The sequence below is a fragment of the Xylaria bambusicola genome (genome assembly GCF_022495145.1).
Source record: "Xylaria bambusicola strain CBS 139988 unplaced genomic scaffold F5B22scaffold_32, whole genome shotgun sequence".
NCBI lineage: Eukaryota > Fungi > Ascomycota > Sordariomycetes > Xylariales > Xylariaceae > Xylaria > Xylaria bambusicola.
The window spans coordinates 428351-451589 of NW_025953585.1; the positions used below are offsets into that span (position 1 = coordinate 428351).

The 23239-nt window shown below is 36.1% G+C and overlaps 4 protein-coding genes across 4 annotated transcripts; 3 read left to right on the forward strand and 1 right to left on the reverse strand.

Moving 5' to 3' along the window:
* The first annotated feature begins 446 nt into the window (after positions 1-446).
* On the forward strand, positions 447-3278 carry F5B22DRAFT_613829 (PhoD-like phosphatase). The gene is made up of 8 exons (XM_047975433.1): positions 447-1176; positions 1230-1266; positions 1332-1457; positions 1512-1630; positions 1785-1822; positions 1882-1982; positions 2037-2165; positions 2214-3278. Exons 1-8 carry the CDS (start codon positions 742-744, stop codon positions 3098-3100), a joined length of 1872 nt encoding a protein of 623 aa, XP_047829224.1. The 5' UTR covers positions 447-741; the 3' UTR covers positions 3101-3278.
* A 1580-nt stretch (positions 3279-4858) lies between these two features.
* F5B22DRAFT_613831 (diphosphomevalonate decarboxylase) lies at positions 4859-7024 on the forward strand. Its single transcript, XM_047975434.1, has one exon. It carries the CDS (start codon positions 5226-5228, stop codon positions 6369-6371), a length of 1146 nt encoding a protein of 381 aa, XP_047829225.1. The 5' UTR covers positions 4859-5225; the 3' UTR covers positions 6372-7024.
* Positions 7025-7832: 808 nt separating this feature from the next.
* Positions 7833-9657, reverse strand: F5B22DRAFT_637527 (uncharacterized protein; the record flags this gene model as incomplete). The annotated part of the gene is made up of 5 exons (XM_047977450.1): positions 7833-7885; positions 7941-8377; positions 8429-8985; positions 9047-9338; positions 9644-9657. The coding sequence occupies 5 exons, from the start codon at positions 9655-9657 to the stop codon at positions 7833-7835; spliced, it is 1353 nt and encodes a 450-aa protein (XP_047829226.1).
* A 2893-nt stretch (positions 9658-12550) lies between these two features.
* On the forward strand, positions 12551-14319 carry F5B22DRAFT_648294 (aldehyde dehydrogenase; the record flags this gene model as incomplete). Its single annotated transcript, XM_047979001.1, has 5 exons — positions 12551-12586; positions 12648-13022; positions 13074-13122; positions 13247-13608; positions 13675-14319. The coding sequence occupies 5 exons, from the start codon at positions 12551-12553 to the stop codon at positions 14317-14319; spliced, it is 1467 nt and encodes a 488-aa protein (XP_047829227.1).
* Positions 14320-23239: the final 8920 nt, after the last annotated feature.

The window sequence follows — 23239 nt, forward strand, 5'->3', positions numbered from 1 at the left end:
ATCCGCACCGCTAGTCTCCTCAGCTAGCCATATCGGGACAGTGGCCCCGAGAGCCTCTCGGCGTGGATTCGCCCACTTGGCACACGCTGCTTTCCACTCACTGGATAATGAAAGTAAAGGACGAGAGACTGATCTGATATGTTACGACGCCTACGATCACATTGGATGTAAATCAATTGAGACAATTTTACAATCAATTGTACATTAAATCAAATATCTATCTACTTGCACATTCAATAGAGGCCCTAACACGCCACTGAAGGCGCAGGTAACTTCACTGGTCCCTATCTGTGGAGATAGGATTAGGGAGTGGGACGCCTATCGCGGGGTAGCACCTGTAGCACACCTGTAGCACTCGGCCAATCAGCTTCAGATGTTTCGTCACGTTTAGACTACCTACCGGTAAACCAGGCAACATCCCAGCATCCCGCCAGCAGCCTACCTACGGTTCTAGAAGTTTGACATTGAAGCTCACAAGGCGAGCTAAAATGCGACGTCGCAGCGTGCTGTTGAACTGATGTTGCTTTTATCTGTACTGCTATTCGTCCGTCGATCGCGTGTCGAGGCGGCGGTTAGCTGTGCATGGGACAGCACGTGCAGTAAGTATCATGAAGTATGTGCCTCAAATCGTATGGTACGTAGGTGACATGGGCTGCGTGGTATAAAGTGGTGAGTGAACACAAGAGTCAATATTACCCGTTCCTCCTCTTCTCGGGCATTCTTCTTCTTCGAGTCAGCACAATGATAAACCATGCTCGATTGCTGTGTTTTGTAGGTGTCGTCTCGGCTGCCTTTGTAGGTAATCTCAACTATCTCTCCCCTTCGAGACATCATGCTTCACTAGGAGTCTCCATCCATAGAGTAGCCAAAAGAACCCATGGGACTACACCGTGGGCGCCGAGCCAACTGAATTTCACCCATGGCGTTGCCTCTGGTGATCCCTCGGAAGATAGCGTGATTCTCTGGACGAGGGCTGCACCAACCAACGACAACGATGCGAGCAATGTCACCGTCTCGGGATATGTGCCGCTTTACGATCACTCAACCGAAGAGTATGTCATGTCAAGCAATGCGCCTGTCTGCGTCGACTGGAAAATCGCAACCTCCGAGTCATTGAAACATGTCGTAGACTCGGGCACTGCCTACACAAGTTCGGATATCGACTATACTGTCAAGGTAAACATGGGAACAATGATTGCGTAGCGTAAATAGCTAAATCCATCCGAAAGGTAGAAGCCAGGAAGCTCAAATCATTCACGACATACTGTAGGTGATTGTGAACAGCCTCCTCCCTCCATCAAGTTTTATGTCGGTTCTGACATGTGGAAAAGACTACCAGTTCTCCATTTGCAACTCTGAGAACAAGTCGCCTGTTGGGCGTACCAAGACTATCCCCGCTGCTAAGGATAAGATTTCAAACCCTATCAAGCTGGCCGTATACTCATGTTCCAACTATCGTGCGTCGCCCTGTTCTAATATCCTCATCGGATCTCTAACATCTATCTACTCAGCATTCGGGTTCTTCAATGCGTACGGCAACCCCGCGCGAAAAGACTCGGTGGAATACGTTATTCATCTCGGTGATTACATTTACGAATACGCTAACGGAGAGTATGGTTGGGGAGATTCTGTGAGCGATTTTCTACGGTCGTCCTCTTCTTATATTCTCTCTTACACTTCAGGACGTCCCTTCATGTTGAATTCACGTTTTGCCATAGTTACAGCTGTTTCGGAGATCTCTTTACCACACTTCTGGCAGCAGTTACTAAATGTGAGTTTTGCAGTACGGTCGGATCCCGCTTCCAAACCGGGAGATACACACGTAAGTTTCTTCATTCAAGTGCCGGCATCAGCACAGCAGCTAGCTAACCACAACCGTAGGCTATATGATTATCGCAAGCGCCTTGCCACCTACAGGACCGACATAGATCTCCTTGCCAGCCATCAGAGGTTTCCCTGGATTCCTGTGTGGGATGATCATGGTTTGTCATTTCATCAGCTAAACGAGGAATCCATCACTAACAATAGTTGAAAAGAGGTGGCCGACAACACTTGGCGCGATGGGTCCGCCCACTTGAATAATACCGAAGAATCATTCATTGAGGATGGAGGTGTTTCTGTCGACCAGCGGAAGATGAATGCTGTAAGAGCTTATTTTGAGTGGAGTGAGTTATGAAATATGCTCCCGTGCCCCCTTTGACTAACAAATTCAGTGCCAATCCGACAAGTCGATATGGACGATAACCTAAGAATATGGCGCAACTTCCAATTCGGCAGTCTATTTGACCTTATTATGCTCGATACGAGGCAGTACGATAGGTCGATAACCGATGTCTACTGGAACACACATTATCTATCTGAGATCTACAACGATGCTAGCAGATCGCTTATGGGACCCAGACAAGAGGCGTGGTTTTACAGGACTCTGAAGGATAGCGAGAGGCGAGGAACCACTTGGCGGGTAATTGGAAACCAGATTGTCTTCAGTCGTATCAACTCCAGTATCTCGTCAGGCGCAGAGACACCTTTCAACTATGACCAATGGGACGGCTACCAGGCGAACCGCAACAGGACTTTCCATACTCTATACGAGAACAAGATTGGAAACAACATCTTCCTCGCCGGCGACTCTCACGCTTCGTGGGTGTCTGATCTCATCTGGCTTGACGAACACCCTTACGACCCAGTCACAGGTAACGGATCAATTGGTGTAGAATTCGCCGGAAGCGCCGTAAGCTCGCCGTCACCAGCCGGGCAGAATGTAACTCTCGCAGAGGCCCAGGTCGGCTCCGAATACTTCGTCGCTACCAACCCCGAGCTCCAATGGCAGGATTTCTACTACAGGGGTTACTACGAGTTGTCCATCAGCCATGAGCGCGTTGACGCGGCGTACTTCGGCGTCCCGACTACTAAAGTCCAAAGCGGGGCCGAGATATCCCTCGCGAACTTCACGGTCCTCGCCGGGGCTAATAAGCTTCATAGGGAGAATGGTGCTGCGGCTGCGGGAGGTGTGGTCGAGGCTGGTAGTCTCAAGGGTGGAAAAGTCGTCCCGAAGAACGTGTTGTTAGATACTGAGACGGATGAGTGGCGGAGTTACTAGGCTGATCAGAAGGATGTCATGTTGATGTCTATATGAACTTAGTAATTATAATGAATAATTCCATTTACGTATTATTCATAGTTCTAATCACGCTGTGAGGTTCGGTTACACGGAAGAGGGGATGCCCTTTGTCTTGAGATTTTGTAGATCTTGCATACTTCAATAGAAAGAAATGCCGCTCTAAACACCTTTAGACTATTGCATATGGGATACCTGGGTGAGCCCTAGCCCTTGATATAGCCCAGCCCAAACCATCCAAGAAGCGAATAGGGTATGATACCAGCAGGGAGAAGACATGATTGAGTAAGAGGGGGCCGTTTCCTGAAATTCGCAGATCAGTCACATGATCGGCCCGCTACTCAGGCGTGAGGCTCCGTGGAATGTAAGCATGATCCTTTCTACGGTGAGTCCGGAACCTCTCTTATGATTCGGGCTCTGAGGATATTGTCAGTCTGGTCTAGAATAGCTTGGCCTGAGAAGAAAACAATATTTCTCTAAATTATTAACTTCTCTTGCTTCCCTAATGCTAGAACATCTGAACTTGGGTGGTCTTAGTTACCATGTGTTCTAGCGGGGGATGAAAAACGGGTGAGGGAGCAAGCGGACTTGTGCTCGGCGCGATCGTTGATTGTCCAGAATTGAGAAGCTTAAGTTCCTCACCTTTTTTCCCCGTGGGGATTGTACGAGGAAATACCAGTTACATGATGTCGTCACTTCAGTGAGAAGATGTCAGCATCGCGTGCGGCATGGTTATATATCATTGCCCTTGAGAACAACAAACGAGATATTAGAACCGATCTTCAAAGCGATACCACGGAAGACCCAACATGTCCTTGGTCGGGACGAACTAGTCCTTTCTTGCCCTCTAGAACTTCCAGCTGGTCACGAGACTTCTCAACTCTGGTTCGTGTATTTTACATCCTAGTGTTTGTGATACAGCGTCGAATCGCCCTAGAACTACCCTGGATCAAGATGGAGTTCTAGGGCCTTCAAAAAGGAAGCTGATCAGAGAGACTTCCTGGAAATTAGATACTATGCTGGCCTGACATCTCACCTGTAACCGGCCTTTTGGGCGCGATGTTGCTGGTTATGGGTAAGACACCCCTATGAATGAAGATTACACGGGCGGCTTCAGCGGGGAAATGGGTCAAAAGAGGGATTCAGGCCGGGAAGGGGATGTATATCTTGGTACACTCCAAATTGGACATTGATGGGAGAAAGATGATATCGACGTATATATTTAAGGGGATTTAGATTATACCGAGAGGGATCGATTTGAGTGATGAGGAAGCATCCTTGGATATTCCTGTCCATTCATAGATGTATCATGTTTGAGAAGAGCATTGGAGGTACAGTGGCTGCCGAGTGGACATGGCTATGACAGATTAGCATCAATATCGTCAATTGCCTGCCCGTGCTTTGGAGGACTTTAAGTGATCCTCGGTCTCATGCCATGCCATGCCATGTCATGTCGTGATGCTAAGTTGGGGTCGGCAAGCTCCCTTTCTGGCAAGGCCGATATCACCGCTTCGACAGCGACCCTAGCGCCAGCCCAGGCCTGTGGAAACCACCGACCCCTGTAGGATCACTAACCCAAAGCGCCCAAAGCGCGAGGGCCGGTTGAGCTTAGCAGCCAGCGACAGGCTTTGATAGGGCAGGAATGAGCCCCCAATCTCTACGGTACTCTATGGTACTTATCTGGGCATACTGATTCCTATGGATGGAGAGGTACCTCCCCTGTTGCGCTACTTGGAGGATCAAACCAAACCACCCCGCCATCGGGACCCCTCGTCCCTCATTTTAGAAGCCAGCCCCTCCTCCTCCAGACACAATCCCAATATCAAATGCTGATGCTGACTACAGCTTGCTTCTAATAATAATATCGCCTACCCGTCCTACACTTTACACTTTACACACCCATCCATCTCTCCAAGCGCAGTAGCATTCAATCTTCCTCTCCGTCTCTCTTGTTTTTTGTCCAATTGACATAGCGAAGCTGTTTTGTTGTCCGAGTTCTCGTGTGTTGTTTTCCATCGAATACCCAACATAGACCTGTGAATAGACAGCGGTAGGCAGAGGAAAGGAAAGGAATCAACCAGCCAACCAACCAATCTATTCAGCAGCAATGGCCGAGATCTACCGCGCGAGCACGACGGCTCCCGTCAACATCGCCGTCGTCAAGTACTGGGGAAAGCGAGATGCGAAGCTCAACCTCCCCACCAACTCTTCTCTCTCCGTCACCCTCTCGCAGGACGATCTGCGCACTTTGACCACCGCTACATGCTCGAGTTCCTACACCGGAGAGGACAGCCTGACCCTCAATGGCTCCCCCTCCGACATCTCGGGTGCTCGAACCCAAGCTTGTCTACGTGAGCTACGTGCTCTGCGTGCCGGTCTTGAGGAGAAGGATGCTTCGCTGCCCAAGCTATCAACCTTCCCTCTGCGCATTGTCTCCGAGAACAATTTCCCCACTGCCGCCGGTCTGGCTTCGTCGGCAGCTGGTTTCGCCGCTCTCGTCCGAGCCATTGCCGACCTCTATAAACTTCCCAACTCTCCCACTGAACTCTCTCTGATCGCCCGCCAAGGCAGTGGCTCCGCCTGCCGAAGTCTGTTCGGCGGATACGTAGCGTGGCAAATGGGATCGCAAGCCGACGGACTCGACTCCAAGGCCGTGGAAGTGGCCCCGGCCTCGCACTGGCCTGAGATGCGGGCTCTCGTTCTCGTCGCCTCGGCTGCGAAGAAGGGCGTCAGCTCTACCTCGGGCATGCAACAGACCGTCGCGACATCTGACCTGTTCAAGGAGCGCATCACGAACGTCGTGCCCAAGCACATGAAGCTCATGGAGGAGGCCGTCGCCGCGCGAGACTTCGCCAAGTTCGCCGAGGTCACCATGAAGGACTCCAACTCGTTCCACTCCACCTGCGCCGACACCTACCCGCCCATCTACTACATGAACGACACCTCGCGGGCCGCCGTGCGCGCCGTCGAGGCCATCAACGCCGCCGCCGGCAAGACCATTGCCGCCTACACGTATGATGCCGGCCCGAACTGCGTCGTGTACTACCTCGAGAAGGACACGGCTGCCGTCGTGGGCACCTTCTACCCATTGCTTACGACCACCGAGGGGTGGAAGGCCGAGGCTAAGTCGTATGCCTCGGGCGGCGTGCAGCTCGAGGAGGCCGTGGCTTCTCTGATTCAGGGTGGAATTAGCAGGGTCATACAGACGGGTGTCGGTGAGGGTCCCGTCAAGACTGACCAACATCTGGCATGAGACTTGACACAGATTTTGGACGAATGATGTGAGCGGGCGGGGATATGGCATATTTCGCGTTACTTACTTATACCTACTTTGAATATAGACCTGTCCATGCTGCGTACTCTTTTCATTGCCGTCGAATGGTGTGATGATCACAATTCAATTGCGGCGTAGGGCTCATTGTGACATAGGTAGGGGCCTTGACTTCTGCGCCTAGTGATGGAATTGGCTTGTTGCTTTTTGCATTGCTCTCATCAGGCTTCCGGTCTCGCCGCGTTTGTATGTGGTACGTATGTGGAGCTATAGCGAGCGAATGCGTATCGTTATAAGCTGAAGACTTCTGTCAACAGATTATCGGGTAATTAAGATCGGGCCACTAAATACATTACGCTTGCGGCACCTGGATGAAGGATGCCCGGGTAATGTAGACACCGGGCATTATGCTCCAAGGTCTGTATTTGGGTTTGGCGGCGACTGTTATAGTGTTGCTTATCGCTATTCTAATGTATTATTGTAACTACATAGGGACGGAAGTTCTACTTTTTGACCTTTGCCCCTTTGCTTGGCGTTTATGTACAGCTGTGCTATGTATCGGACATTCGCTCTGGTTGATTCCGTGACAACGACTGAATTCCATTCATAATATATTCTCATTTACACGCAAAGTACAATTACTATGGTCATCGGTGCCTGTTTAATTTAATGTATTAGTCATCACCTACAAGCATAAGGTACAGAGGTTCACAGAGACGGAACACAAACTGACTTGACTAAGCCACTTTTCCTCAAAGCCTCGCATCTTGGTGTCTTGTTGAGACGCCTACTTATGTTTATCATTGTGAAGAGCCATGTCTGGCTGCGGGCTGGCGAGCATTACCGCGTCTTAGCTAGGGGTTGATACATCAAAGTTATGCGATGCATTTGACGTTGAATTGTATATTGAGTTACTTCAAGTGATTAAGAAGCGATATAGAGGGGCCATTGAAGGTCATTTGTGAGAATTTGAGCAGAATTCCTTTCAACTCACGAAGCTTTCATTTGAGAAAATACAGTAGCACATAGATCGAGAATGTTGATGTGATTGCGTGCAGTAGGTGCCAAAACCCAGCAATCTATTTAATACCTATATATGCTCGCCATGATAATTCAGGTAGTTACCTATTAGTATACACCTTAGATTGATATCTTTGCATTCACAACCTTTCAATGGGCGTCTTATTTTAATGGCCAAAGAGGACAGGTAGAACACCTCCTATGGGTGCAGTTGGTGCAGGCAAAATCGTAGTTATAACTTAAATTTGTAAAAGAGCAGTTACACTATCAATGTTAGGTAATGATGTAATCTCCGGGCTAGGGCTTTACTTACGCAGGTCCATCGCCATTTTTTTGGATCCTCACTTCGGCCGTGAATACGACCACTCCTAGTTGACTCTTGATCTTTTGTTCCTGCTAGGGCTATATGTGACGTAGCAGATTTTATCGGGTCGGAAGACCGTGAAGTGGACTTATGTTCATGTACATTTGCAGTACTATGATTGTTGTCGCTATAGTGATCCCCGTCCTCTTCAAAGTGGTCTGAAACACTTCCTTCTTTGTCTGCTGCGAGCTGAATAGAGTGCTCTTCTGAAATGTCATCCTCCCCTATCTTAGGCAGGGCAAATAGTGCTAGCTGCTCTTGATGATCGCCGACATGCTTTTCATACTCTTTCGTGGACTTGAGTAAAACGCAACAGATAGGGCACTCGATCCCATTATCAGGGTCAACCCGTCTCCCCCCAAGCTGTACAATGGATTCCAATTCTGTTGCAGGGAAAGCTCTAGGATGGACGGTAGTCAGATGGGCTTTATAGCTACGGGCGGACGAGAATGTCGTCTCACAGCCCTCGGTGCAGTGCCACACTTTCCAGTGGTACTGTGTGAGATGTTTCATCCAATGGTGCCGTCGCTCAAAGTCTTGTTGCGGTGTTTCACAGTCTTTGTTCAGGCATATGTATGGTCGAAGATCCTGGAAGACATGCCTTCTATTATCCAACATTAACTTCTGGGGAGTAAGAGCTTCAACTTCCACTTACTTCCATGCTATCTCCGAATTGACTATGATCATCATATAGCAGTACGGACATTGGAAAGGCTCATTGTTTGATCTCGATGGACACGGTGGAATGCGAAGTCTATCCGAACTGCGTACGGAGCTCGGATACGAGGTTAGAGAGAGTCCAGCTTCAGATCCTTCATCATTTTGTAAGGCAAATATGTCGGTACTTTTCAGATTCTCCGGAATAGAGGATGCAACAGTGCTCATATAATTGGCTTCTGTCTTGCTATCCTCACTATCGAGCCCATGTGACATTGCAGCATGACGCATTTCTCGATATTTGAAATATTGACGACGACGAGAAATAGCTTTTCCGAGTCTTTCACTAATTCTTTCTTCACCACCCGAAAACTTCTCTCTCACATGTTGAATGTCGTAAGGTTCGTAATGGGCTGTGGCGGTCAGATGGGATCGTCGGAATCGGTCATGAGGCGCCGGATTTTTAATCGAGACAGAAAGTCGTAAAAGACAATTGACTGCGTCAGCTAATATTGCGAAAAAGCTGCTCAAGTTCTGTTTCTGGTACGCTTGGGTCTGGTTCAAAGTCATGGGAAGAGTTCGAAGCAATCGATGACCCATCATCGGAAAGTTGGACCCAAGGGACTTTAATACCCTGGCTAATGGAACAAGCGTCCTGAAGCATCTCGTGCAGGGAATCAAGGAGTCTCAAGACTTGAGATGTGAGATGCGAAGCATCTCTTAGGCGATATTGAAGAGAGCTCCTACCAGTCTGATGCGCGCCTATATTGCCCGTCCACACCCTAAATCGAGACAACTCATCCTGGATATCTGACACACGTTCAGATTCCTTGTCCGAGTCATAACTATTGTATTCAGTAATCAGGTCTTTAAACCCCTTCAAGCATGCGCCTACTCTTTCAGAGATACTATTGCCCATTGCGTTCATTCTGGCAACTCTAACATACTTGCAATGATTGACGACATTTCGAAGATGGTCGGATGGTAAGCTTGGGAGGGGCAAACAGGGCGCTGAGCCAATCGATAGGTTTCTACTTTATACACGCTCAGCCGCTGGGCGCCAACCCCTCTTTCCCTACTCTTCGTAATTATGATAATGTGACATTGTGAATGAGGAAGAATCGCTGGGCTTCATCGTAACAATATGTCTGGCCTTGAAATAGCTGGCCTCATCCTGGGAGCAATCCCTCTAATCATCTCTGGGATGGAGCACTACACTGATGTCATATCAACACTCCGTACATTTCGGAAGTACAAACTTGAGCTTCAACTATTGACCAATAGCCTACAAACAGAAAGGGCGAAGCTGATTAACACATACGACAAGCTTCTAGTTGGACTTGTACCCCCTTCAATGGTTAAAAAGTTGGTAGCCGAACCGTTCAGCGACGCCTGGAAGACCAAAGATATCTACGACAAGGTCCGTTTCCGATTATACTGGTCCTTTCCGGACTTTGAACGGGAGGTCAAGGACATCCATGATGCAACTGAGGAAATGAAGCGTCGGTTGGCAATCCAATCAGATGGCAAGGTTGGTACATGCGAAACTCGGCAGCTTCCCACAGAATATAACTAACTACCATCACCGCCGTTTAGGTTAAATTGGTTAAAGACGGTGCTATCAAGCGTGCAATAAAACGAGTTGAGTTGGCATTGGCAAAATCAAGTTATGACGACCTCTTGCAACGGATCACAAAGAGCGCTGCAAACCTTGAAATCTTCACATCTCAGAGTATCGGGCTCGAGGATGAGCGAAAATCGCGGTCGAAGTACCAGCTTTCAATGCTCCTCAGGCAAAGTCTCTTGAGCATCTACCATGCTTTTCGTGGTAGTTTTCAATGCCACAATGCCCATCAATTGAACCTAGAGTTAGCACTGAGGCATGTTAACTTGACACCATATGACGAGGACGATGAGATAAGAAAGAGTTTCTCGTTCCAATTTGCAGCTTCTGTCCATTGCTCTGGAAGCCCCTATGCTAAATCGATGGAGTGAGTTGAGTACTGGAGACACGTAATAGTGAAGCAGAAGGTGGCCGATGCACTCGCAACCATGCCTACTGCATTACGTGAACCAGATTCTAAAAAGCGTAAAAGAGCAGCGAAGCTCATCTTAGCGCCTTCTAAACTTACTTCTGATGCAGCTACTGTTAAAGCGGTCAACTCTTGTTCGCCTGACAATACTCACGAAATGGCTACTCTGAATACACCCAAAATCATCGAGACCCGTTCAAAGAACAGCAACATCGCACTAAGGAATCTATGCGAAGTTCTATATTCCTGTCAGATTCATCAAGCACGAGAATGCTATGGATACATAGTGGATAACCACAGTACGAAAGGTCGGGAGTACGAACTCCATAGAATTACGAAACAGCCAGACGAAAAAATATCATCAATAGTATCTCTACGACAGGTGTTGACTAACTCGGGAACCCCGCGCGCATTATCTTTCAGAGATCGGCTATCTCTTGCTGCCAAGATAGCCTCAAATATGCTCTGCCTCCATCAGACTCCATGGTTGCCGGAAGGAGTGACGAGCGACAACATTCTTCTCGCACAGAAAGATGGCCTACCGATTCCCACACAGGTTTTTATTGCACAGCAGATACCGGAGCCGACTCATCCGGGTCCTGTCAAGCCAAGAAACCCTAGATCACTTAATCTCAACTTGGGTGTTGTCCGCTTAGGCATTTTGCTGATTGAAATCATCCTGTGCAGGCCACTGCATAGCCACTGCGAACCAACTGAGCGAGAATGGGATTTGATCTCCGATTTTGATGCTATCCAAAAGCTCCTTAACGAGGTTCAAGGATATGCAGGGCCAGATTACGAGACCGCTGTGCGTCGGCGTCTGAATCATTACTGTTATGATAATACCCTGAGCTTCGAGGACAGAGGATTTCGGGACAATATTTATAGAGATGTGGTTGCTCCCTTGGAAAAGGATCTGATGTTAGGCACATCCACCTAGTCTCACTTCATATGTTACATCCAGGCTTTTAAGAAGATCAACAAGCAGCTTTAATTCAAACGAGACAGCTGAAGCCCAGGCAGCGTAAATCAGTCCCGTACATTATCTTACATGCCCTTCTTGGCCGGATGAACAGTTTTCAACGGTCAGCTGCCTCACCTAGAATCATAGCGCGCTCAGTGAACTTCTCATCCCGATGCGCTGAGTTCCAAGACCTGCCTGTCAATGAAACGAATGCACGTAGCCGCGATATATATGAAGTATCACATCACATGAGTGTGTACATTGTTGCTTTTTACGTGAAAGGGGCATGGGACGCCTTGACAATGAATTAGAGAATCTCCGACTTCACTAGTTTACTATACATTCGAAGCCTTGAGTCCTTTGCATTTGCTGACAGACCATTTACTCCCACATTCAAAATTTCACATTATGACATCGATAGTCACTCTGTTCAAATCCGGATAGCATTTCCTCTTGTCACGCTGTTGTCTTGAATTAAGGAGTCGCGGGCCTGGCGTCCAAGGTTGACCCTCGTTGTTGCGCCATCTAGGTGGGCTAGGCCGTTAATTATTTCCATAACAGTCTTGACTGCTTTCCGACAATTGGATGATGTGGCGACATGGGATGGCAAGGCACCGCCAAGTGGAGAAGTAAACGCCTATGTAGCCACGAACTGACCTCGGAATTAACTCTTGCATACTGTTCGTGATTTCCGGAGTTCCCCAAAATTACCGACTCTGAATGCCGCCGCCGTCAACATTTCGCATATTGCTAACAACAATTGCATCATGAGGTCCGCCCCCTCATTCCAATGCTGACTACTTTCTGTCAGCTTTGTACATTGACGACCTAGCTCGCTGAATCCGTACCTGCTGTGGTATAACTTATCTTACGCAAATGGTCGATCTTCGCGGCATGTTGCCCCTTCTGATCACTCAGCATACTTGTGTAACAATTTCCCCTCACATATGAAAGGTCCGGGATCGGGTCAATGCGCAACATGTAATTCTAAAGACTTCTCTTGTATCTTACACTTATTGGATTTTCTCCCAAGGAGTCTGTCAAGTCTTTATCTTTATTGCCAGCAACGTCGTGCATCATCAGTTTGTTTGCCTTCGCGCTCAGCGCGGTGAATTGGTTCGAGATGTCAATGACCTCGGATATCCAGGTTTCATTCGACGTAGGTTCCTGCGAGTTACCCCATTCAAGCAGTTCCTGAGACTCAGCATAATCAATTCTAGACAGATTTTTTCAATATCATAAACAATGAACTAGTCGACACGTCCTCAAAACGCCGCACAATATGTTCAAGCACCAAACAACCATTGAAGTTCGAGGTTCCAGTTGCTACCAAGGAGGATGTCGACCGGGCCGTGGACTATGCAGCTAAAGCCTACCCATCCTGGAGCAAGCTGTCGTGGGATAAACGTGCCGAATACCTCTTCAAGTTCGCCGACGCCATCGAGGCCAATAAAGATGGCTTCATCAAGCTTCTCAGTCTTGAAGCTGGAAAACCGCCGCAGGCTGCAGCCTTCGAGATGGCGCTGGTGATAGGTCTTGCCAGGCAGATTCCTCTCTTAAGGATCAAGGAGGATAGGCCTATAGATGACGAGGAGGTCGGTAGCACCTTGGAGTATTCCAAAGTATTGGTACTGACCATGCGACAGCGAACCGCCATCGTACGCTACGTTCCCCTAGGAGTGGGAGTCGGAATCAGTTAGTCCCCCAGGGTCATTCATTTCCCCTTCCGCCAGTTCATCGCCCCTTGATTCTCCCAAAACACCTGCCCAATTCTTATTTCATTCTGTCTGGGCAATTACTAACTCTACCGTGTGAACAGTACCGTGGAATTTCCCTCTGACCCTAGGAATTGGAAAGTTATTACCTGCGCTATTAGCGGGTAACACCTTTATCTGGAAACCATCTCCGTTTACGCCCCACGGAGCGCTGAAGTTAGCCGAGATTGGAGCTAAGATCTTTCCTCCTGGTGTCTTCCAAGCCCTGAGCGGAGATGACAGCCTGGGTCCTTGGCTTACATCTCACCCTGGAGTCGCCAAGGTCAGCTTTACTGGATCAGTTGAGACTGGCAAACGCATTATGGCGTCCTGTGCTGGCACACTCAAGCGAGTGACCTTGGAGCTTGGCGGTAATGATGCCGCGGTCATATGTGATGATGTCGACATACCTTCCGTCGTCAATAGTGTATGTGTATCTCCTTCGGGAACCATACTGACCAAAGACCTATAGAGTAACTAATAAGTGAACTAGGTCGCCTTTCTCAGCTTTGTACATTCGGGGCAGATCTGCATGGCTATCAAAAGGATTTATGTGCACGAGAAGATCTACGACCAATTCCTTGCCGAGATGGTGAAGCAAGTCAAAACATTCAAGATGGGAGATCGTAGTGACCCTGAGGCGTTCTTTGGTCCCGTCCAAAACGAAATGCAATATGAAAAAGTAAAATCTTTGTACGCAAAGATAGGTGCAGAGGGTTGGAAAGCAGCAGTAGGCGGAGAGATAAAAGACAGCGAAGGCTTCTTTCTACCGGCTACGATTATTGACAACCCACCCGATGACTCTGAAATTGTGCAGCATGAGCCCTTTGGCCCTATTGTACCTGTTCTTAAGTGGTCGGACGAAGAGGACGTGATCCGACGAGTCAATGATACGAAACTTGGCCTCGGCGCGTCAGTCTGGAGTAGCGATGTGCCGAGGGCCCAGCGTATGGCCGAGCAACTCGAGGCTGGTAGTATATGGGTTAATACACACTTCGAGCTTGCGCCTAGCGTACCGTTCGGAGGGCATAAGGAGAGTGGCATTGGAATGGATTGGGGAGAGGTGGGTTTGAAGGGATGGTGTAACCCTCAGGCTTACTGGGTTAAGCACCTAAAACCTAAGTCGGCTAACTTGTGACAAGAGCAGAAGTCAGGGCTTCGAACTATACTATCCACAATATAATGATCTACTAGGACTGTAAAAATTATCGGCTAACCAATTCCTTCTTTGCCTTGATGGTTGACTTTGACTCCATATACGATTAGACTGCCAGACATGACCGCCTAAGTCTTACTGACCTTTTTTGTGCATTCTGTATAACTTCACCTTTAACATTTCTTGCATGTCTCTCAAAGGCCATAAACACACTGTATTACGCTTGTAGCCGTACGCGAACTGCATGTCAGCTGTACGTGCATGTACACGTAACCGAAGAATCCGTCGAGATCTACGTACATGGGGGTACGGATGGTGTGCCCGGCACAATCGACACGTGGTCAGGTTTCGTCCAGAGTTAGTTACGTTCATAACCTAGTATACCTGTTGGGGGATATGGTCGTGTAGACTTGAGGAGTGGCTATACTCCCCTACCCCCCTGTAAGACTCTTCTTGGCAAGTATTCGCGCTAGGCGTGGCCTTGGGGGCCCGCTTTGGGAGTTTTTCCGGGCAGGTATTTGAACGTGAATGAAGGTATCGTGGGCCTCGCGCTAGGCTAGCCTGCCAAGAGGAACCTGACAAGGTCAGTTTTACTAGCCTACAACCACGTATTATCCCTTCTGTCAGATATAAGCGATGGCATGTAGAATTCAGTGTATTGATTGATTGATTTTTTTTTGTTATTGTTAGTATAATGCGTTTGCTATGCTGAGATTATACGAGGGTCCTTATCTCCTAGATATAGGTCTACCTTAAGGTCCCCGTTTACCTAATATTTTAATTTAAAATATAGCCCTTTATATTTAACATACCCTTTTAAAAAGTACCCCCTTAAGGATAATTCATATGGATATATTTAGCAATAACCTTATATATTTCCGTTAAATAGAAATATTAATTTATTTATTTAATTATTTATAAGTTTAATTTTTTTCCTTTTAATAAATCCTTAAGCATTTTTCATTTTTCCTTTAATATTTCTTTTAATATTTATAATTTTTAAATACTTTTAATATTTATAAAGTTAAACTATTATAAAAATATATTCCATTTATTTTTAAAAAATGCTTTAATTAATTTATTAATAATTATATTAATAATAAAGATATATTTTATTTTAAAAGTTTTATTAAAAACTTTTTAATATAATTAATAATTATAAATATTAATATATTATAGCTTTATTTATAATATAATAATATTTTTTATAATAAGTTTAATTATTTATTATTTATTAAAAGTTACTTTTAATTCTTTAATTAATTAATTAATAAATATAACCTTTTTAATAATTTAAATTAAAGTAAGGAATTTAACTTTAATTATTAATATAACGCATCTCCCACTTGACCTGGCCACCCAATTGACCTGGCCACCCCCCCAGCCTATACAAAAAACGTCGGTGCGCTAATCACGTGATAATTTAATAACTTTACAAATATTGGTCGTATAAAATAATAAAATATACCATTAGATTCGTAATAGAAAGAGCTATTTAACGGTACCCCTCACTAATTTATACAGCCTATATTCGTGGAGTTATTAAGCAATACGCCAAAGTAAGCGCTAAAATAAACCTTACCTAGCGCCCTTTTAGCGTATTGTTTAATATCTCGCTCAATAAATTTTATAAAAAATAGTAAAAAATACCGCTGGATTCCTTATTAAATAACGGATCTAATAGTACTAATTATTAAATTGTAGGGCTAATATTGGTTAAGTTATCCTAGATTAAAACATTGGATTTTTATATAGGTTAAGGGGGTGGCCAGCTCAATTGGGTAGCCAGGTCAAGTGGGAGATGCGTTAGTTATTATATTTTATTTATTAACTTTTTATTTAATAACCCTTTTAAATAGCTTTATTATATATATTTATAAACTTTTATAATTAAAAGTATTATTAATAAATAAAAAGTTATTTATAATTATAAATTTATTTCCGTTTTTAAATTATAATATATAGTTTTAAGTAATTTTAAAGTAAAATAATAATTAATTAATAATATTATAATATTTAAGCTTTAAATTTAAATTAAATCTTAATAATTAAAATACTTTAAATATAATATTAAATTAAATAATTATAATTTTATATATAATTAAACCTATTTTCTTTTAATAATAATAAATCTTTTATTAAGTAGTTAATTTATTATAAGAATTAAGTTTTTCTATTTTTATTAAAATATATATTTAAAGGATAAATTTATTTTTAAGTTTAATAATTTTTTTAATATATAAGGATTAAAAAAGTTAAATTAGGCCTTTTATATAATTTTAAATTACTTTTATATTAAAGAATTATAATAGGTTTTTTTTATTAATTATTTAATAATAATATTTTAATTTTAAAATTATTTATTAAATATTAACTTTTTTATTATATTTATAAATTAAAATAATATTATTTATATATATAAAGATAAAAACTCTTTATTTAATATAATAAAATAACTTATAGGGAATAATTTAATAACTTATTAATTTTAAAGATTTAATTAATTTTTATTATTAAAGAAATAATAACTTTTAAAATCTATATAATATTTAAAATAATTATAAAAAGGTTTATAACTTATAATAATTTAAAGGTATTTATATATAAATTTCTTTATTTAGCTTTATATTAATAAATATATTTATTATATTATATTATTTAAATTTAAAGTTAAACTTAATTATAATAGTTATAAAGGTTTAAAATAATTTACTTATTAAAATAAATATATAAGTATTTTTTCTTTTATTAATTAATTATTAATTTCTTTAAATAATAAATTTAACTTTATATTTTTAATAAAAGTTATATTTATTAAATTTATAAATATATACCTATATATAATTTAAAGTTAATTTTTTATAAATAATATATATATTAATTTTTTTTAAATATTTATATTTTTATAGCTTTAAAAATATAACTTTTTAATTTATTTAAAATATTTATTTATAAAGTAAGTATTAAAATTTTTATATTACTTTAAAGATAAAGGAAAGTTTTAATAATAGATTTTGGATTTAATTTAAAATAGCTTTATTAAATTTAATTTTTAAAGTATTAAAGTATTTTTTAAAGGTATTTAAAGCTATACTTTTAAAATAAATTTAAATAAAGGCGTTTAAAGCTATACTTTTAAAAGTATTTAAAATTACATTTTTAAAATAGATTTAAATAAAAGCATTTAAAGTTATATTTTTAAAGGTATTTAAAGTTATACTTTTATAAAGGATATAAGCCCTTTATTTTAATAGAATTTAATAATGCTATTAAAGTAGTTTAAAAATCTTTTTAAAGATTTAGCTTTATTAACTTTACTTATTAATATATTATATTATAATTTTATAATTATTAAATATTTTATATTAAATATAACCTTTTAATAACTTTTATATATTATAATTCTAAAAAAGGCTATATAAAAACTTTCTTTAAACCTTAAAGTAGGATTAAATAATTTAATAATCTTTAAAAAATTCTTCCTTTAATTAACTTTTTTAATTATAGCATTAAAAAGAGTATAATAATTAAAAAACTTAAAAAAAATAAAATATAAAGTAAAAATAGCTTAAATATATAAGTAATTAAACTATAATAATAACTTTTTATTTTATTTTATATTTTTATTAATATCTTTATTTTTTATTTCTTTAATAGGATTAATTAATATATATACTTTTTAATTCTTATAAGAATTAATAAAGGTTTATTAAATAATTTTAATTAATAAAGCTTTAAATTCCTTATTAATAATTTTTAAAAGGTTATTCTTTAAAAAATTAATACTTTTTAAAAAGGTAATATTTTTATTAAATATAACATTTTTAATTATAATAATTTTATTAACTTTTAATAATTAAATATAATAAGTAATAAATAATTAATATTTAATTAAATATTTTATTTAAACTTTTAAGTTTAATTTCCTTTTTTTATTTATTTTTAATTATATTATAAATATTATAATAAATGCTTTATATTTATAAACTTTTAAATATAATAAAATAAGTACTTTATTTTATTTAATAATATTATTTTATATTTAAAAGTAAATATAAAACTTTTTATATAAAATTTTTTAATTATAAATATATTTAAACATATAATTATATAAATATATAATAGCTTTTATAATTTTTATTTATAAATAGGTTAATAGCTTTAATTCATTTTTTATAAACCTTACCGTTTTTTTAATTATACCCCTTAACCTTTTAATACCTTTATTAAATGTTTAAGTATTAAAAAGAAATATTTTAAAAGTAATTCCTTTAATTATATAAAAATATTAAATAAATTAAAAAGTACCCTTTATATTTATAATTAATTTATTATTATACTTTATTATTAATACTTTAATTTTATAATAATCTTTTATATATTTAATTAAATAAATAAATATAATTTTAATTAATAAATATATTTAATTATATAAATAATAATTAAAAATAAAGTTAAAGAATTAATTAATAATAAATATTATATATTACTTTTTATTATTATTTTTTAAAGGTTTTTATAGTTATAAAAAATAATTATTAATTATATATTAATAGTTATAGCTTTTTTTTATAATTATTTATTAATTTAATATTTAATTTTAAATATTTTATATATATTATATTAAGTAGTTTTTATTTTATTATTTTTATTAGGAGCTTAATAAATATTTACCCTTTAAAATAAAGTTATTAAATATTATATTACTTTAGGTTTTAAATAATTTATTTAAAGGTATTATTTAAATAAATCTTTTTATAAGATTAGCTTTTTTTTATATAAATTAAATTTATTTTATTATATATAAAAGGTTAATCTTTTAAAAAATAATAATAAATATTTTAAAATAAATTAATTAAATCGATTTTATAAACGATATAAAATTAATCTATTTTTTTATTATAATAGGTTTATAAATAGTTTATTATTTTATTAATATTTTAATTAATTAAAAATTTAAAGGAATATTAAATTAATTATTATAATAGAATAAAATGCTATATTATATAATTAAAAGACTTTTAATTCTTTTAATCCTTAAATATAAATATTAATTTTTTTAAAGCCTTAAATAAATATAACTTTATTTTTAATATATATTACATTTTTTAAATTAACCTTTTTAAAGTTTAAAAACTTATTAATTTTATTAAAGATATATATTATAATATTTAAATTTAATATTATTAAATTTTTTAATTAATATATTAATTATTTTTTATTTTTAATAATAAATATAGTTTAAATTAATTTTTTTAAAAGTTAATTAATATTTATATTAATTTCTTTCTACTTTATTTTTTTCTTTTAAATTTATTTTATTTCTTTAATAAATTTTAAGTTAAATTTAAATAATTATAAAACTATTCCTTAAATTGTTTTATTAAGTATAAAATCTTTATTTATTAACTTTAAAAAGGTATATTAATATTTATTTAATAAATAATTTTAAATATATAACTTATAATTTATATTTTTTATATTAATATTTACTTTACGATATTTATTTTTAATATTATTACTATATTTTTATAGCCCTTTACTATAATTATAATTACTTTTACTTTTACTTTAACTTATTAACTTTTAATAATTAAAAACTTTTTTTACTTTAATTATTTTTTATATTTTTTTAATATTCTTAAAGGTATAAAAGCTTCCTTTATAAGGATCTTTTTTTATTAATTTACTTTAAATTAATAGTTTAATATATATTTTATTATATAGGTTTATTATAATTATAATATAGTTTAATATTTTATTTTTAATTTTTTATTAATTAATTTATTAAAAAGCTATTATTTATTTTAAATAACTTCCTTTTAATACCTTTTTTAAATTAATAATTAAATTATATAATTTTATAATATTTATTACTTTATATTAAACTATTAAGGCTAGCTTTTCTTTTTATTTAATTATTTATATTTTTAAATCTTTTAATAGTTACTTTATATTATTATTAATAAAAAATCTATAGTTAAATTTTATTTAATATATTAAACTTCCCTTTAAATATACTTTAATAATATATAATTTATTATATTATATATTAAATATTTTTATTAACTTTAATAATATATTTTTATAATTTTAAAATATTATATTAAGGATTTAATTCTTTAATTAATTTATAGTTTTAATTTAATTAATACATTTATATATTCTTATATTATAATTATATAAATTAATATTATATATAATTTATTTAAGGGTAATTATTTTAATTATATTTTAAAAAGGTTTTAAGTTAATAATTTTATAGTTTATAATTAATAAAAACTTTATAAAAAATATTAATATATATATTACCTTTAAATAATCTTTAACTTTAAATATTATAGGTTATTTTAATTATAATATTTTTATATTTAAGTTTAAAGTAATATAATTTTATAAATTTAAATTAATTACTTTACTTTTAAATTTTTAATTTTAAATATAAAAGTTATTTAAATATTTTAATATAATTTTTATATTTTAATTAATTAATTTATATATATTAATTATTTAATTAAACTAATAGCTTATTTAATAATAGTTTAAAATAATAATAAAACTTTTAATTATTAAATATAAATAATAATATATAGAATTTCATATATTAATTAATTGATTTTTTTTTATTATTATTAATATATTATATTTATTATATTAAAATTATATAAGGGTCCTTATTTCCTAGATATAGGTTTACTTTAAGGTCCCTATTTACTTAATATTTTAGCTTAAAATATAGCCCCTTATATTTAACACCTTTTAGCTATATATAAGAATAAGTTTAAATATGCAGTAGGGCCTACTTTAAACGTGTAATATATAACTGCTCTTAGCTGTTATGGATTATAGCGGGCTATAATGCCTTATTAATACTATTTTCTTTACATTATTTATAACTTTAAAGCTTTAACCATTATTTACCTTTTAACCTTTAATAACTTTTTTAATTTAATTTTATTACTTTTATATATTAATATTATACTTTTAAAATATATAATTAAAAAAGGCGTTAATTAATAATTTATAATAACCTTATACCTTATAACCCTTAATTTTAACGCGTTTTCCAATATATATAATGTATAAATATTATAGTTAATTGAAATACCCTATTAATAGTTATATATAGCACGTTTAAAGTAGGCCCTACTATATATCCAAACCTGTTTATATCCCTTTAAAGGTTATAAACGCTTTAATAGCTTTAAGACTTAATTTTTTTACCCCTTAACCTATATTACCCTTATTTTTAAAAGGTAATATTATTAATATATAATATTTCTATACTTATTTTAATTATAACTTACTTTTTAATTAATTAATAAAATAGCTTTATTTAAAATAGTTATATTATTAAAAAGCTTTAATTTAATATTATTTATAGGTTATTTTAATTTTTTTAAATTTTAAAGGGAATAATGCTATAAGATTTAATAAAATTAAAGGTAAATAAGGGTACGTTTAAGCTTAATATACCCCCTTTTACCTATTTAAATAACCTTAAAATTTTTAAACCTTTTAACCTTCCATTATAATTAATAAAGGTTAATAACCTTTTAAATATAATAATTAATCTTTTTAAAGCTTTCCTACCACTTTAACTTATAGTTAAATAGGTTAAAAATAATAATTTAAATATTATAAAGATTTATTACTTCTTTAACTATTTAATTTATATAACTTTATACCTTAAAAGTAATATATATATATATTAAAAGTAAGGTAACCTTTAATTAAAGTATATTCTTTTCTTATTTATTAATAAAAACCGCTTTTTTAAGTTATATTATTGCTTTACCTTTTAAAACCTTAAAAGTTTAAATTTAAACCTTTTAAAAGCTTTTTTAAAAGTTTTTAAAGCTTTTAAAGTAGTTAAAAAAGCTAATAAATAACTAATTAACTTTTCTTTATTCCTTACTTTTAATAAAGAAATAATAACCTTTATAAGTTATTTAATTATTATAACTTTAATTAAAGATAAATTAAACCCTTTAAGCTTTAAAATTTAAACTATTAATATATAAAGCTATATTATTAATTAATTATAATATATAAACTATTAAAGGCCTATTAATCTATTAGTTCTAAATGTAAAGCTTTTAAAAAATGCTTTAAAAGTTAAAAAATAATTAAAATACCTTAATTTAATATAATGCATCTCCCACTTAACCTGGCCACCCAATTGAGCTGGCCACCCCCTTAACCTATATAAAAATTCAATGTTTCAATCTGTAATAACTTAACCAATATTGGTCCTACAATTCAGTACTTAGTACCGTTAGATTCGTTATTTGATAAGGAATCTAGTGGTATTTTTTAATATTTTTTACAAAATTTATTAAGCGAGATATTAAGCAATACGCTAAAGGGGCGCTAAGTAAGGATTAATTTAGCGCTTACTTTAACGTATTACTTAATAACTTTACGAATATAAATCCTAAGAATTAGTAGAGAGTACCATTGAATAGCTCTCTTTATTACGAATCTAATGGTATATTTTATTATTTTATACGATTAATATTCGTAAAGTTATTAAATTATCACGTGATTAACGCACCGACGTTTTTTATATGGGCTAGGGGGGTGGCCAGGTCAATTGGGTGGCCAGGTTAAGTGGGAGATGCGTTAATATATAATTATTAAACTATTATAAAAGCTTTTATAATAAATATATTATTTTTTTTTTAATAATCTTTTTACTTTAATAAAGCTATTAAAGTATTTTAAAAACTATATAAGCTATAAAATAATAATTATTATTAAATATTATATAAGTTTTTTTAAAAACTTTATTAAAGTTAAAAAAAGGAATAAAAAAGAAAACTTATTAATTTAAAATAGCCTTTAATTTAAAGCTATAAAAAATAATAAAATATAATAATTTCTATATAAAGGTAATATA